This window comes from Phalacrocorax carbo, chromosome 19 (assembly GCF_963921805.1).
Source record: "Phalacrocorax carbo chromosome 19, bPhaCar2.1, whole genome shotgun sequence".
In the NCBI taxonomy this organism is placed as follows: Eukaryota; Metazoa; Chordata; class Aves; order Suliformes; family Phalacrocoracidae; genus Phalacrocorax; species Phalacrocorax carbo.
This window is the reverse complement of record NC_087531.1, coordinates 497,807-514,580: the sequence shown is the minus strand read 5'-3', so window position 1 is coordinate 514,580 and position 16,774 is coordinate 497,807. Positions and strand designations below refer to the sequence as shown.

General features: G+C 66.9%; 1 protein-coding gene across 1 annotated transcript; it reads right to left on the bottom strand.

Annotated features, from left to right (window-relative positions):
• Positions 1 to 155: 155 nt before the first annotated feature.
• Positions 156 to 15,403, bottom strand: HCN2 (hyperpolarization activated cyclic nucleotide gated potassium and sodium channel 2). The gene is made up of 8 exons (XM_064469682.1): positions 14,925 to 15,403; positions 8,000 to 8,423; positions 4,835 to 4,996; positions 3,575 to 3,793; positions 3,157 to 3,303; positions 2,622 to 2,862; positions 2,263 to 2,427; positions 156 to 2,138 (listed from the first exon to the last, which is right to left on the bottom strand). Exons 1-8 carry the CDS (start codon positions 15,386 to 15,388, stop codon positions 1,186 to 1,188), a joined length of 2,775 nt encoding a protein of 924 aa, XP_064325752.1. The 5' UTR covers positions 15,389 to 15,403; the 3' UTR covers positions 156 to 1,185.
• Positions 15,404 to 16,774: the final 1,371 nt, after the last annotated feature.

The following is a 16,774-nucleotide window of genomic DNA, read 5'->3' as shown; positions in this document are numbered from 1 at the left end:
AGCAGTTCTTCAAAGGCCAAAGCTGCCTCCTGCAGCCCAGCCTGGGGCTGTGCCCGGTGGCAGGGCTCCCAGGCTGGGCAAGGGCAGCAGGAGCAGCCGGAGCCACGGCAGGGAAGGACGGTGGCGAAGAAGCAGAGAGACTCGTGCGGAGCTCTGTCCGTTGCTGACGTTTATTGCACAGGATGGGCTGGATGGGAAGGTGGACGCTTGGAGCGGGGCCCTGCACAGCTACAGGGCATTGGGCTGGCGCGTGGCCCCTCGCTCGCGGTGGCTGCATACATTCAACATGGAAGGCTCCGGAGCGCTAGGCAGAGGCAGAGGCAAACGTGCACGCACGCCTGCACACACACCCACACCCCTGCACGCGTGTCCGTAGGTGTGCACACAGAGGCACGCTGGTACACGCAGTGTGTGCTTTCCCTGGCTTTAAAGCCAGGTCTGCTTGTGGGGCAGCCCCAGGGCTCGGGTCCCCAGGCTGCAGCGTCTGCCTCTGTCCTAACGCTGACTACGGGGAATTCAGCCTGTGTTTGCCCCCGGGCCCCAGGGGCGGGTTGGGGGGGACAGTGTGCTTGCGAGCCTCAGGGTGACCGTCCCTCAGACCCCCTCCCCACCCAACTTACCTCCAGTCCTGGACCGTCACCCCTCACCTTGGGTCTGTGGGAGGGGAGGCAGGGACACGCACAGGTGCTGGGGCTGGCCAGCGTGCCTAAAGCCCCAGGGAGGTGTCCTGCGGATGCACACATATAGGTATGTATTCAGGTCATATATATCATATACAGAGTTGATCAAGGGGGATGATGCAGCTGTGGCTTCTATGGGGCAGCCGGGGAGGCTGGGGGCAGCGGGGCTTCGCTGTGGGGAGCGGGAGATGGGGCCAGACTTTGGTTGGAGGCGACGTAGCCGGGGGCTCAGCCCGGCCCCCGCCGTGCCCCCACCGTGGGTGGGGGGGGGGGTGCAGAGGCCCCGTGCCCACCGCCGGCAGCTGCCCCGCTCTGCAGCGTGCGGCGGGAGGAAGCCAGGGAGCGACGCTGGCGCCGCGGCGGAGGGAGGCAGCCGGCGGGGCGGCCGTGGCCCTCACCCAGCGCTCCTCGGCGGGGCGGCGCAGGGCGGCCACGGGGCGAGACGGGACTCGCGGCCGCAGCCCTCTCCGGCGCGCTCGTCCCCGCGCCCGGCGCGGCGCGGAGGTCACAAGTTGGAAGACAGCCTGGCCTTGGCTGGGTCCGTGTCGGGCGTGCTGGCCGCCGAATCCTTGCGGGCCGCCGCCGAGTCCTGCGGCAGGGCAGGCGGCCCCGCGTGCACCGACCCCGCGGGCGCTGGGTGGGCCGGGGCCCCCCGCGAGGGCGCCTGGCCCCGCAGCCCAGCCGGGGGGCCGGGGCCTGGCGAGGCGGCGGCTGGGCCCCCGCCGATGGAGGAGCAGGACTCGCGGGCCGAGGCCGGGGGGCTCTGGGTGCTGCCGGCCGCCAGCCCGTGGGGCAGGGAGGGCTGCGAGGCCGACAGGGGCCGCGAATCCTGGCTGAGGCTGCTGGTGTGCAGCGCCTGTGTGCTTTTGTGGGCGGCCAGGCGCTGGGGCGAGCCGGGCACCGGCTGCTGGCTGAGGGAGAGCTGGGAGCCCAGCTGCCCCGGGGCACCGCCGTAGGCGAACGTCCGGCTGGCCAGGGGGCTTTGGGTCGGCGGGCTGGCCGCGGCCGTGGCAAAGGCGCTGGTGGAGGTGGGCAGGGCCGTGGGCTGCGCCTGGTCCTGCGAGGGCGAGGGGTTGGCGTGGGGACCGGGGGGCTGCGGCTGCTGCGGGGGGCTCTGCTGCAGCAAGACGGGCGAGACGGCGAAGGGGCTGGGCACGGCCTGGGCGTACTGCAAGCGGCGCATCATGCGGGGGGAGCCCAGGGCCATGGAGCCCACCAGCGGGCTGGCCATCTGCGGGCAGAAGCTCATGGCGACGGCTTGCTGGAGGGTGGCGATGGCGGAGGTGACCTGGGGCTGGACGGGGCTGTACATGGCCGTGTGCTGCTGCAGCTCCGCCTGCTGCACCATCTCCCGGTCATACTTGACGATCTCCTGGATGATCTCGTTCTCCTGGTTGTTGAAGACACCTGAGTTGAGGTCGTGTTGCACTTTGTGGAGCAGGATGGAGTTCTTCTTCCCTGTTGGGAGAGGGCCGGGATGGGGCGCACCATGAGACCCTGCGCTGGGGCTATGCTGGACGCCCACACCCCAGCCGCCAGGACATGCCCCCGCAGCTGCCCCCCAGAGCCCCCCGTGCCCTACCGATGCGGTCAAGGCGGTCGATGGCCACAGTCTCAAATGCCCGTCTCATCATGGGGTACTCCTCCAGCACCTCATTGAAGTTGTCCACCGAGAGCGAGTAGAGGCGGCAGTAGGTGTCGGCCCGGACGCTGGCCGTGCGCCGGCCGCGGGTCAGCAGGCAGATTTCTATGAGGGATACGATGGTGCCAAAGTCTAAACGCTGCCAGCAAGGACTGGAACCGGGGCCAGGCCAGGCGCAAGGGGCGAGACCTGCTGAGTGGTGGGTGCCCCGGGACACCGCGGGCATCCCGGTGCTTCTCACAGACCCCCCCCCCCCAGGAGGGGACCCAGGCTCAACCACCCCCGCCACCAACGCTCACCTCCGAAGTAGGAGCCATCAGAGAGTTTCATCTCCTTGTTGCCCTTGGTGAGGATGCTGACCACCCCGTGCTGGATGAAGTACATCTTCTTGCCAATGGTGCCCTCGCGGATAATGTAGTCGCCTGGCTGAAACACCTCAAACTTCAGCTTGGTGAGCATCGCCGTGACAAAGTTGGGGTCCGCGTTGGCGAACAGGGGCATCGAAGCCACCAGCTTGCGGCAGTTGAAGTTCACAATTTCCTGCAGGGGAAGGAGATGAGGGACCAGGAGGCAGGGACATGGCCCCCCCCCCCCCCGGGCAGGCTCCCAAAGACAGCGGCGTCAGCACACAGACACTGTGCACAGACACACGCACACTTGGAGCTGCGAAGCCATCGCGAGAGGTGCGCGACCCCGTGCACATGCGCTGCAGGAGCCAGTGGGACCCGCAGCCTCCGCCGCAGCGGGGAGCAGGGGGCCCTCACTGTGGGTGGGGTGGTCCCTGTCCTCACCGCAGCATGCCACAGCCAGCTCTCCAGCCCCCGAGGCCCTTACCTCACGCAGGGGCTCGTTGAGCTCCCCCAGGATGCTGTCCTCATCGAACATCTTGCCCTGGTAGCGGTGCTCGTAGTAGTCATGGATCTTCTGGCGGAAGTCAGCAGGCAGCTTGTGGAAGGACATGTACTGCTCCACCTGCTTGTACTGTGGGGAGAGGTGGTGTCAGCACCCACACGGGCTGGGGCTGTGGGGCTGGGACCCCCCCCCACCCACATCCTCGCTCCATGGGCTGGGTCCGGGGCCCCTCCGGGCTGGCAGGTCAGACTCCATCAGCCCAGCCCTGCCCCGCGGATGGTATCGCTACGGAGCCCTCGCCCTGCCTGGCTGCACACGCAGATGCTGCTGCGGCTCCTGGAGGGGATGCGATGGCTGGGTGCAGGACAGGAACCGTGGTCCCCGTCCAACCCAGTCTTACCTTCTCCTGGTACTGGCGCCGGGAGGAGTCCAGCGACTGGATGAGGGCGGTGGCGTGGCCGATGAACATGGCGTAGCAGGTGGCCCCCACGATCATGCTCAGCATCGTGAGCCAGATGTCCGTCATGCTCTCAGGCGCCTGCTTCCCATAGCCGATGCAGAGCATGTGGCTCATCGACTTGAAGAGGGCAAAGGAGTACAGCTCGCTCCAGGAGTCGTTCTGCAGCGACAGGGACGGCGGCCGCGCTCAGCCCTGGCTGGTGCGCAGCTGCTCGCACACGCGTGTGTACAGGCACTCGTGGGTACAGCGCCCTGACTCGGGCCTGGCGGGTGATCCAGGTCCTCTGCCGGCAGAGCGCAACAGCACTCAGCAGCAGGATTTTTTTAGTTAGTTTGTTTTTGACAGTCTCACCTTGCAGGTGAGAGCCAAACAAACCCAAATGCCAGGCACAGCTGGGGCTGCGGCGATCCCACAGCGCTCTCGCCTTCCCGGCGGGTTTCTGCACCTCACTGCCTGCCTGGCTTCGCGTTAGGAAGTCAGTCATTTTATTTCGTGGGTTTTGTTTGGGTTTTTTTTTTTAAGCTGATATACAAAAGCATACTGAGCCCCTGTGAAATGCTGTGATGGGAACAAGCTCTCAGTTTGTGGAAGCCACCGAGTTTTTGCATGACTCACGCTCAGGAGCCTGGGGACATGGCTGGGACAGGCCGGTGGCTCCTGGGGCAGGAATGCCCCAGCCCAGCCTAATGCAAAGCCCCGGAGCCCCCCCAGGAGCGAAGCAGCCAGGGAAGGAGAAGCATAAGACGGGGAGGAGAGGAAGGGGAGGAAGCCAGGCGGGGTGAATGGAGCAGAGATGGAAACATTGGCACGACGGGACGAGACGGACAGAGGGAGGAGAGCCATTTGTAGAAGGCTGCAGGGCTGAGAGGAAGCAATTAGAAATGTGCCCCATTATTTATTAATAACAGCTTTGTTGCTAATTAGCAGGAGAAGGCAGCAAGGGATGGGGCAGGGTGCTGTGTCAGCATCTCCCTCCCGCCTGGATCAATCCCCTGCCCCAGGTCCCGCGACAGACCGTCTGCAGCAGGCTCGGGGTGCCCGGCGCACCCTCCGCGCTCACCCCATCAGCGCACCGCAGCACCGGCCGGCACGGGGATGGCATCTCCTGGGGTCAGCGGAGAGAGGCCAGACGCCACAGGGATGGACGGGGCCCGGGGGGAGCGGGGCAGGGAGCGCGGCGGGGTCGGGGCCGGCACTCACCACCATGCCGTTGATGGAGACCCAGCAGTTCTGCGGGAAATCCTGCAGCATGGGCACAAGGAACTGGAGGCAGCCGTCCCAGTGGCAGAGCAGCAGCATCATGCCGATGAGGTTGATGATCCTCATCACCGCGCTGGCCAGGTCGTATGTCATGTGGAAGATCTGTGGGTGGAGGTGTCGGGGTGGGACAGCAGAGGGTGAGTGCAGGGACTGTCCCCCCCACTGCCCGGCCCCGCTGAGGGCGCCAACCCACACGGCCTCAGCCGACGCAGGCACTCACGGCTGGCCCGAGCCCGGCTGTCCCCGAGGCGGCTGCGCTCCACCTGCCTATTTATAGCCAGCAGGATGCCGCCACGCTGCCGCCCCGGAAAGCGCTAATGGCTGCGAGCTTTGATGAGGATAAGGCAGCGCTGGCAGATGATCCGGGAGAGCCAAATGCGCTGGGCACTGGGGAGAGAGCAGGGCAGCCCCTGGGGCAGGGGGTGCAGGGAACCAGGCTCAGCCACAGCACGGCTTTCAGTAAAGAGGATCCAGGGTGCCCACATCAGGGTCGGTTGAAGGGAGACCCTGATCGGGGGAGAGTGGCCTGGGCAGCCCCACACAGTCTGTTCTGCTGGAGATCCCACCCTGGTGGGGACTGGGCTGCGTGTCCCCCCACCAAGGGCCAGTGGCTACAAGAACATAAATTTCCGAGACCCATCAGCGGCACCCTGGGAGAGCCCCTGGCCTGGGGCGGGCGTGGAAGGGAGCTGTGACCGTGGGGACCCACCACGGTGCTCCCAGGACCAGAGCCCCGGCCATGGAGGGACGTGCGAAGGGCATGCCTCCAGGAACAGCTGCTCGGTGCGCCGAGCACACCCCTTACTCCCAGCAGCAGCCCGCAGCGCCCGTGAGAGCGGGGCTTCCCCCCGGGTCACGTCTGTGGCCCAGCCTGCCCTTAGTGCCTCTCGCCCCATGGCACCCACACAGGCAAGCCCAGGGGGTGTGTGCCTGGTTGCAAACCGAACCACGGCACTTTTTCCTTTAACATTTTTAGGGTCCAAAAAAGGTGAATTCAGTGGGGGACAAAAAGAAAATAAGAAATGAACGCCCAGCAGTGAAATCCCCAGTCCCCTCCACGGCAGATCCAAGGCTGGAGCCCTACAGCATCACATGGAGCAGCCGCACGGCAAGGGCACGGCAAAGGCTGGACAAGGGCAAGGTCACGGCCTCCCGTTCTTCCCCTGCGCCCAGCCCCGGGCTCTGAGGCTGCCAGCCCAGGCAGGGCACATGGTGCGGGCAGGACGTGGCAGAGCCGGTGTGATGTGATGAGGAGGGAACAAGGCAGAGCACGAAGGGCTGGGGAAGGGGCAGCGTGGGGCGAGGGCAAGCAGGAGCAGCCCCAGCCCCCTCTCTGCCCACCTCAGGCACATCCCTTCCCCAATATGTCCAGCGGTCATCACCCCCCCAGGGCGGCCCCTCGCTGACCCTCTCCTAGCCACCACCGAGGCTACTGGGGGGGGCAGAATCAGGCACAGGCAGCCCCCCCACCCCGAAACACTCCCGCAGCATCCACCAGCCCCGACCACGGCACCTCCGAGAGCAGACGAGGCCCCGCTGGAGATCAGGGCCGCGCTCCCTCCCAGCCCCTGTAAGCGGATGCGATTACCAGGATAATCTGCGCAGCCACGCACAGGTTTAACTCGTCCCCGGGGCTCTCCCTGCTAAGTCCCATCTGAAAGTGAAAAGGACGCAAAGCCGGAGCCCTGGCAGGGGAGGGACGGTGGGGGATGGACACACTTTGGGATGGGGTTTGCAGGAGGTGCGGGATGCTCCCGCAGCAGAGCCCAGCCCCAGAGGCAGGTGTGGGAGAAGGGCACAGGGCAGGGTGGGATGCAGGAGGGGGGATGCAGGCAGCCGTTCTCCCCACCCCTCTGCCCCAGGAACCGGGGGCAGCCCCTGGCAGTGCTGCGAGGCTCGGGGGTCTGCCAGGCACCAGCCGGCACAGCCAAGCTCGGCCGTGTGCGTGCGGGGAGGCTGAGCCCCCACGGAGCTGCGGGAAGAGCCACGCGCGGGTTGTTCAGGGATTTCCCATTGCAGGATCAGGCCAGGACAGAGTGAGACCCCGGACGGAAAGGGCCAGGCACAACCCCCCCCCAGCGCCCACGCCAGCTCGCAGAGCAGCCACGTGTCTTTGCACGGCGGAGGCACAGGAAGGAGGACCCGGTGCCACCCCTGCAGCCGCCAGAGCCGATGACACCGTGCCCAGGCTGCACTGTGCGTCCCCGCAGCACTGCCGGCTGGAGCCTGCGTGGGGGCAGCCGTGCCCCCCGCCAGGCCTGGGGACACATGGCAGCAGCGGAGCAGGAGGAGGGCGCAAAGGCGCTCGCCGCCCCTCCACGCCGCAGCGAGCGCCTGCACAGCCAGCGGGGCTGCCGGGAGGCGCCAGCCCACGCACCGGAGCCACGCGGCAAAGCCGAGCACGCCGCATCCCGACACAAAGGCACGTCACCTCGCAGCCCACACAGCCCCGGGTGCGTCAAGCCCCGGCAGCACCCTGCCTCCTGCCCTGGGGACCCAGGGGTCCCACTGCCCCCAAGGCGCTGGGGCTCCTGCAGCCCCCCCCAGCACTCCCCGAGGTCCCAGCAGAGCAGGGAGCCAGAGGGGACCGGAGGCAAGGAGTGTCCCCTGCCCCGGCACGTGGGGAGCTGAGCAGGGGGACGTGGTCGAGCTGCCAGCAGAGCACGGGGTGACACACCTGCTTGTGCTGGTTGTGCTGTCACCCGTGGGTAGTGCTGTACCACAGCACCAGGACCGGCTGTGCAAACCCAGCACCGGGGCACGCACGCACAGAGGCCACGGCTCGGCTGCGTCACGCAGCGTGGCCCCAGGAGCCGGAGGGACTGTCTTTGTGCTGAAGCAGACTAGGAGCACTCTCAGGCCCCCCGGGGACAGAGCAGAGGGGAAGGTGGGGATGCCCAGAGCCTCCCCCTTCCAGGGAGGATCACAATCACCCGCCACCCCAACACACAGCCCCAGAGACCCCATCCAAGCCAGCAGCTCCTCGGGCAGCCCCGAGCCCCGCCGCTCTCGCAGGGGACCCTCCCGGCTCGCGCTGTCTCCGGCCGGTCCCGCCGCTGCTGGAGGAGGGCCCCACTGCCGGGCTGTGTCCCACAGGACCCCTACCTCCTCCCACTGGTGGATGTAGCGGATGAGCCGGGAGAGGCGGAGGAGCCGCAGGAGGCTGAGGATCTTGGTGAAGCGGACGATGCGGAGGGCGCGGGCCGTCTTGTACACCTCCGAGTCTATGCCCTTCTCCACAATGAGGAAGACGTAGTCCACAGGGATGGAGGAGACAAAGTCCACCACAAACCAGGTCTTGAGGTACTTCTTCTTGATCCTCTCGGGGTCCAGGATGATTTCCGTGTTGTCCTCAATGACAATCCCTGTCCGGAAGTTCAGCACCAGGTCCATCAGGAAGAAGGTGTCAGAGACCACATTGAACACGATCCAGGGCGCCGTCGTCTCCTCCTTGAAGAAGGTGATGCCCACAGGAATGATGATCAGGTTGCCCACCATGAAAAGCAGCATCGTGAAGTCCCAGTAAAACCTGGGGAACGAGAGGATGGAGGAGGGTGTCACCAGTGCCCCGCAGCCACCCCCTGTGTCAAGGGGACCCGGCCACCATGCCGTGCCCTAAGGGACCCACGGTACTGGGGTGCTGTCACTCTGACGCCGCCTCAGCCACAGGCACCCCTCTCCTTTCCCCAGGGACCACATCCTGCTCCCCCCGCTCCAAACTGCCCCCAGGCCTGATCCTGCAGGCCAGCACTGTCCCACCTGGTTGAGGTAGGGCTGTGCAAGTGCAGAGGGTGCAGGATGAGGCCGGGGGCTGCCCACTGCAGGGGGCTCTTCCTGCTGTGCTGGTGTGGCCAGGGGTCTGCCCCGAGCACCCAAACCCAGAGAGGTCCTGGAGCAAGGGGAGAACGGTGAGGCAGACTCCAGTGGGTGAGACCCTCCTCGGGGTCGGGGCAGCCCGTGGGCTGGGGACCACCCTCATCCCCAAAGCAGCCGCCACGGTGGGGCCATCGTGCTCTCTGCAGGCAGCGCTCAAGGTAAGGCACGGAGGCAGGACAGGAGAGCCCGGCCTCGCCCACCGCTGCCCTGGGAGCAGCCCCCACACCTCCCCACTCCCAGAGCGGGGACCCGAGGATGGGGGCCGCCCCACCCCAGCACCTCCCTGGACCAGGCTGCGGTCCTGGTTTTGGGGGTGCGCAGGGCGGGGGCTGCATATCGGACCCCGGCTGTGCGGCCGCGGTGGAAGGAGCCACCGCGGCTCCCAGTGCAGCAGATCACGTACAGCTGCAGCTGGAGCCGGCGTCGCCCGCAGCCCCGGTCAGACAGCGGAGGGGGTGGGCGACCGCCTTTGCCTGGGCTGCACGGCTCCTCCTGCCGCCTCCTCCCTCCCCTGCCTCACCCCCATCCTTCTCTCCTTTCTCCTTGTCCCCATCTTCTGGGCCACCGATGACCTTTCCGAGTGCCTGCAAGGTCACAGCAGCCCCATCCAGGCAGGACAGCGTCAGGGGGACCGCAGACCCTCGCTCCCCGCCTGCCCCACACCCCAGTGCTTGCCTGGGGGGCAGGAGGGGACGATGCTTCTCAGCGCCATGCGCACAGACAAGCAGGACCCTTGCCCACACCTCTCTGCTGAGCCCACCCTGCCATGCTGCCCGCCCCAGGCAGGAGCCCCCGGGAGCTGCAGGCTGACGTGCAGGGCCTGCCCTGAGACGGGGGGACGAGGGGGGCGACCTCCCGCACACAGGAACAGAAGGTGGGCTGCATACACACCCCCCCCCCCATGCAGATTAGCGCAGGGCCAGAAGGAGCGGAGCATCCCAGCTCCTGACCTTTCTCCAATGACACCTTCCCCATGTGAGACGTTGCCGTGGCAACCGTGAGTGATGTCACTGCTGCACAACGATGACTTCACACCCAAGGCCGTCTCCAGGGTACCCTCACCAGCTGCCAGTGGGTTGTGCTCCCCCCGTGCCCCCATGGGTGAGCTCTGGCTGCTGGCACTGAGCAGCTCCAGTGCCCTGTGACCCCCCCTCGAGCAGCAAGGCCATGGCTATGGTGGGCCCTGCCAGACCCCCTGGGCTCCAGCCACATGACACGACCCCCCCAGAGACACCGGCATCGGCAGAGCCACTGCTGGGGCTGGGGCAGCCCACGGCGGCGGCCCCGGGCTGGGTCTGTCCTGCAAACCCCCAGCAGCTCACACTGCACACTGACCCTGCTGCACAAAGCGAGTCCCATGGGGGGCATTAGCCATGCAAAGCTGTGAAGAACAAAGATTAAATAACCATGCCAGCTGGGCAAAACTCTCCTCTGGCTCAAATCCCTTTGCAATCTGGCTGAGCCAGGGCAGAATTCAGTCTGCCGAGAAAGATAAACTGCCCCTGAGCCCCCCCAAACACACACGACCGACTCTGTGCGATCTCTTCGGGGACCTGGGTGTGATGCCAATGCTTTCTTCCTCAGAGGGCAGTGTGTGCAAAGAAAAAAAGATCCAATCCAGGCTACTAAAAATATCTGAAAACAAATTAATTAGGATCCTCGGCACCCCCTCCCTTGCTCCTGACCCAGTTGAATGACAGTGATGGTGACAGAAGACGCCAAAAGCCTCTAGGAGCAGGGGCTGCTGCGTTCCTAACCCGTCACCTGCCCAAAGCCTGGCACAGTGATACTGCCCCGCAGGTCCTGGCCAGGAGCTGAGGCGGAGCTGACCCCCCGCACCACCCTGCGACAAGCCCCAGGGCCCCCACCACACTCCTTCCCCCGAGACCCCAGAGCACATCCCTCCACAGAGCTGCCACCTCCCCAGCACATCCAAAACCCCGATAGAGACTCCGAGGCCGGAGAGGCACCGGGCAATCCCAATGGCTGCGCCAGCAAAGCCTCCTCCCCCCCCCCACCGCTACTGCCTGGGAGGGGGCCAGGAGAAGCCCCGCAAGCCATCCAAGGGGACACAGCCGCAGGACACCAGGGACATCCCCGCTCAGCTCCATCGCTGGCACACAGAGCTCCGGAGCCGCCTCAGCATGCTCAGTGCAACACATCGCTACCCTCTACAGCGATCCCATTGACCGGGCGCTGAGCTGCCCGCTCGCCAGCCTGCCCGGGTGGACAAAGCTCCCCGAAACCCCGCTCTGCAGGAGGTGGCCCCGGGGGGCTGAGCCCCTCGGCCCGGCCCGGGGCTCTGGCTGCCAGCAGCTGGGCTGCCCGGTGCGCGGGAACAGCACGGGACCGGTGCGGGACTGGCGCTTCGCAAACTTGCGCTAAATAGTCATATTCTAAAAACGAGGCCGCTTTTGGAAGTGGGTTAAGAAGCCAACGGCAGAAGTTTGCCCAAGCTGAGCGAGCGCTGACGTACAGCACCCAACATGCTGTCTGTGCCCCTGCGTCCCAGTACAGCCGGTTGTGATGAACGACTGGCGCTGCTCTCCCCTGGAAAAGCCTTTTACCCCGGGGTCCCTGGGGAGGGGAGGGGGGCTAAAGGCTTTGCAAACTGCTGAATCCCCTTCACAATCCCCTCAGGGAGTCACTCACAGCCTTTCTTCCCTGATGACCGAGCGGTGGCTTTCCACACCCCCAGGTCCAACCACTGCACACTGGCACTGTAGGTGGGGGGCAGCTCCCCAACACCCTCACCAGAAGGAACGGTAACACTGGGACCAGCAGCAGCTTGAGCGCTGGCAGGCACATCGGGAGCAACAGCAGCTGGCGAGCCCGGCCCCTCTGCTCAGGAACCCCAACAGTGGCACCAACACTCAGTGGCACCTTCCAGGCAGCAGCAAAGCCCCAGAAACCATTTTAAGCCCAGAAAAGGAAGGCTCCGGCCCAGCAGCATCAGGGACACGCGCTCTGGATGCGACTTCGCCTCCAATTCAGGTACAGGACCGGTTCTTGCGACAGAAATTCACCAGCAGCGACAAGCTGCGGCTCAGCCCCAGCCCCTCGCCTCGTGGAAGGCTGTGAGTGCCGGGCTGGCCGGAGGGGATGCCGGCGCAGCCGTATCAGGCGGCCCCGTGGGGGTCACGGGGAGGCAGGCACCGCCACCACCACTGACTCACCGGCTGCGCGCAGCTCGCAGCATTACTGCTGCATCCAGCAAGGTGCCTGGGCTGAATCCTCCTCCCGGGCTTATGCAAGCCTCTCGCCGCGTGAGAGGGGAAAGGGGCTGACCGTGGAGCTGGAGCACCGGCCCCCCGGTGTCCGGGCTCCTGTGCCCCCAGGAAGCACCCACTCCCCCAGGAATGCCACTGGCCTCCTCCTCAGCCCTGGCCCCACATGTGTCTCTGCCCCCAAGGCCCTGCAGCGCCCCTGGCCCCGCGCATGCCCCCGCCTGGCTCCCAGGTGCGACGGGATGTAAATATGGGAGCCAGACCAGCTGTGCGCCCCAGGTCACTGCGAAAGGGCTGCATGTGCCCCCCCCGCCCCGCGGGGCTCCCAATCCCGCTCCAAGAGCAATACCCCAGTTGCAGAAACACCAACAGAAATGACAGAAAAGTCGATGCTAGCCAGGTTTATTCCTCCCGTCGATAAAGACCACAGACAGAGAAGACAACTAAGCATCCCACCTGAAAGGAGGTGGCTCTGCTCAACACTGTCTACTTTAGCGCACAATTTACAAGGCCTCTTCTGCCACATTTGCAGCTCACGATCTCAATCAGCCACCCAGGCTGCTTCCTAATAATTCAATATTTATGTAAATAGCAACTTCCACTCCTGGAGCAAGGCTGCCCCTGAATTTTGCATGAATAATTGCAGCGCTGTGTCCAAGAGGAGACAGGATCTCTAAATGACTCTGATTATGAAACGATGTCACATATGCAGATGGGTAATGATTCTATCTTAAGATGGGAAAATGGGTTTTGCAGGGCAAACACGGCTGGGTTCATGCTCCATTATCATTACTAGATAAGCATAATTTTTTTTTTTTTAAGGCAGGACGATGTGGAATAGACGGACACATGTCCTTGGCGTGCACAGGAGAGCGGGCTCCTCACGACCAGGCTTTCAGCCCTGCGTTGAGCCAATCCCGTTTATGTGCATGTTTGTAGACCCAGAGGATGCCGTGGCTCTGCCTGCAGCTCCTCCCCGCTGGGCAGGGAACTCTCCTACGCCACTTGCAGCATCAAAACACTGGCGGTGGCTCTTCCCCAATGGGTTTCAAGACTTGATAGTGATTCCGGGAGGGATGGAGCCAGCACGGGGCAGGCCAGCCAGGGTGACTCTCCAAGGTCACCCCAGCGCGGGCTGGCGCCTGCCCGCCGGCCACTAGCGCCAGCCCAGGGAGAAACGCTGCTGCGCCCCGGGGAAGCCTCCGAGGCCTCGCTCCTGCCGCAGGCTCGCTGCAGGGAGACCCTGCTCTTGGCAGCACCGCGGGCTCTGCCACTGGGCCCGTAGCTCAGAGTTGGCCGCAGGAGCAAGGCAGGTTCTGGCCCTGAGCAGTTGTGGCGGGGGACAGCGGGGCAGGCCATCACCCCACTGCCAGCCTCCCCTGCAGCCCGCAGCTGCTGAGGGCGAAACGGAGCACCAGCAGCACAGAGGGGCACAGTCCCCCAGCGATCCGGCTGGCACCGCCACACCTGCCCAGTCACAGCAGGGATGGCAGAGCTTCCTCTGCCATAGGACTGACAACGGCCACGCGGTGCAGCCGCTCCTTGCCCTGGCTCTGCAGCAGACCTGGTGCTCAGCCCGTGAGCCAAGGAGGGAGCTCCGATGGATACCTTCAGCAGGTTCCCAATGGGAACGTCTGCTGCAAGGGCACAAGACCCCTGTACGGGAGGTCAGCCTGAAGAGGTGGCTGAGCGCCTCCGCCTGCTCCTCTGGAAGATGCCAGATCAGCCCAGGAGCAGCGCAAGAGGGTGGGAGGAAGAGGTGCAGGTGCTGATCCTGAGGTGCTCTGAGCCTGCCTGGCCACGGCAGACCCCACAGCCCACGGCCAACTCCACCCGCCCCAGGGACCCCTGCGCTAGTGGGGATGCATCAGTGCAGCAGTGAACAGATTCCAGGGTCTGGCCCAGTGGCGCCCCTCACACCGGCGCCCAGCAAACCCTCCCTTGAGCCTCCCCAAACCACATACCAGAACAACCTGGAGCTGAACCCCTCGCTCCCCCCAGCACCTTCGAGGTCGCTGGACATGGGGCCCTGATGGCTGGCTCGCCAGCGAGGTCTCGGTCACCCATCCCTGCCAGGTGCCGTGCCGCCTGCCCCAGGAGGTCAAGCTGTACATCCCTCCTGGTAGCCGGCGCACAACCTGGTAGCATGCGCCACTTCTGAGCTACCCCGGGGCTCAGGGGATGGAAAGGAGATGGAGCTGCAGAGTCTCTCTCCCTCGGTTTGCCTTTCCTCGGCTGGAAGCCACATGGACTTGATCTTGAGGACTCTCGTCCTCTTGGGAGTGAGATGAATCCCTCCTCGAACTCCCTGAATCTTAGGGAAAGGATGAGGCCTCCCTGGGGGAGAGGGAGCCTTGGCAAAGCTCTGCTTGACAGAGGAGAGAGCAGCACACCCTCCAGCCCAGACCCCGGCCCCGCGAGGGGAGGGTGACACCTTCCCCCGGGGCAGTTTGGGGATAGAGCCAAAGCCCGGTGGGGATCTAGAGGGTCCGTGCTGGGCCGCGCCGTCCTGAAACCCCGGGAAGGACGAGGGAATGCCCTTGCCCGGGCATCCACCTGTCAAAGCAGAGGGCTCTTGGCATCCCCGGACCGACGGCCGTTCCGCTGGGGAGGGGGGACGCCCGGCCGTCAGCCCCTCCCTGCACCCAGGCGTGCAGCATCCGCGCCGCCACCTCCGGCACAGCTCAAGGTGCCCTCTCCCAGGGCCCGGCCCGGCCTCCCCTTCCCGCCCGGCGGCGCCGGCCCCGGGCTCCGCTCGCCCCCGGCCCCACCCGAGGCCGCCAGGGCCGGAGGCACCGGCCCCGCGGGATGCCCCGGCCCGGCCCGACGCTCGCACCGGCCCCACGGGCCGCAGCCGGTGACGGGGGCCGCGGAGCCCCGCGGGGTCCCAGGCGCAGCGCTCGCCCCCCGCCCGGCCGGGTGCGCACCTGAAGTCGCTGTAGGGGTGGATGATCCAGGCCCCCGCCGACTTGACGCGCTCCTGCTCCCGCTCCACCGCCTTCTGGGAGCCGAACATCCGCAGCGAGAACTTGTTGACGCCGGGCTGGAGCATCGCCCCGAACTGCCGCTGCATGAAGCTGGCCTGGCTCCCGCGGGCCTCCTCGCCCGCATCCTCGCCCGCGCCCTCCTCCGCCGCCTTGGCCCCGCCGGGGGACGCGCCGCCGCCGCCGCAGGAGAAGGAGACCTTGGGTTCGCGGGGCGGCTCCGGGCCGGGGCTCCGCGGCGGCTCCCCGCGCCGGCACTCACCGTTCGGGGACCCCTTCCCTCCGCGGCCCCGCGCCCGCCCCGCCGCCGCCGCCGCCGCCGCCGCCCCGCCGCGCTTGGCCGCCTCGGCCGCCGCCTCCTCCTCGGCCGCCGCCTCCCCGCCCGCCGCGCCGCGGCCCGCCCGCATCCTGCCGCTGCCGCCGCCGAGGCCACCGGCGGCCGAGTGGCGCCCGCCGCCGCGGCGGGGGCGGGCCGGGGCGGGCCGGGGGCGGGCGGCGGGGCCGGGCCGGGGGCCGGGCGGCTCCGCAGCTCCCCCCGCCGGCACAGCCCTCGCTGGCGGGACCGGCGACCGGGCCACCTCCGCTCCCCCCGACGGCCCCGGCCCTCGGCAGCGCAGCCCCCGGTGCGGTGCGGGGCCGGGCGCTCCCCCCCCCCGCGGGGCTCCGGAAACCGGCCGCCGGCCCTGCCCCGGACCCCGCAGCCCCGCCGGGCAGCACGGGGGCTCCGTGCAGACCGGGAAGACGTGGCTTTACCCTCCCACAGCCCAGAGTACCTGCCCGAGCCCAGACCCAGCCCGGCTCCTTGCCCCCAGGGCTGAGACCCCCCAACTCCGCACTGAGCCGGTGGCGGGAGGAGCCGACCGGGCTGGGCGCAGGGAACGGAGACCCGGGACTGACTCCCCAGGACAGGGCGGCTCCTGCGTGTCCCAGGAATGACACGGGCCGGCAAACCACAGCCGCACACCACCCAGCCAGGCACCCGCACCTATGCCTGACGCAGCAGGGTCGGATGCTCTGGGTGCCCAGAACGGGTCAGCGGGACCAGCACCTCCTGCCTCGCTGCCCCAGAAATGTGCTCTGGCCACTACAGCTTCCCCGGGCTGCAAGGTGTCAGGGGCACTGGAGGGAAGGGCTGGATGAGCCCTGACCGCTCTCAAAGGGCCGGACGCAGGACTAGAGCCGCCCCGGGTGCGTGGGGCACGGCTCTTGCAGCCCTGGTGCCGCAGGGCCGGGGCAGGGCACGACCCGTCCCAGGTCACGCTGCCGCATGGGCGACACGGCCGCGGCGGGTGGCACCCTCTGCTGCCCGCGGTGCAGAAGCACAGCCGGACGGCTCCCACGCCAGCCCCGGCCGGAGCCAGCCCTGCTCCACGCCCGGGGTGGGGAGCGGGCAGCCGCAGCCCCTCTGCTGACCCCCACCCGGGGGGATGCCCCGAACGCTGCACTCCAGGTCACAGCATGCTTGGTCTAAAACAAATCACCCCCTTGGCTTTGCATTCCTGTCTGCAAGCAACAGCCCGTTTCTCCTAACCACCCCTCCTGCCACCGGCCCCAAGCCCACGGAGGAGCCCCCGAAAAGCCGACACTGCGGCTTAACCTCAGCGCTTGGCTGGAGACACTGGAGCGACCAAGCGAGGCGGCAGCTCAGGGCTCACCCCGGGCCGTCCGGAGGCAGCGGCTGAGCGGGATCCGCACGTACGTCGGTGCCCAGAGCACCCACCCCCTCCCCACGCCGGAGCGGGGCACGGCGGGCCCAGCCTGCCCACGGCAGCCCTGGCGGAGCTCGGTGCGGC

Excerpts from the sequence above, each read along its gene's own strand:
- HCN2 (XM_064469682.1), bottom strand. The coding sequence starts at position 15,388 with ATGCGGGCGGGCCGCGGCGCGGCGGGCGGGGAGGCGGCGGCCGAGGAG. Across the intron at positions 4,997-7,999 it reads ACATCCACCAGTGGGAGGAG|ATCTTCCACATGACATACGA; the intron begins GTAGGGGTCCTG and ends CTCCACCCACAG. Across the intron at positions 3,794-4,834 it reads TCTCCATCAACGGCATGGTG|AACGACTCCTGGAGCGAGCT; the intron begins GTGAGTGCCGGC and ends CTGTCGCTGCAG.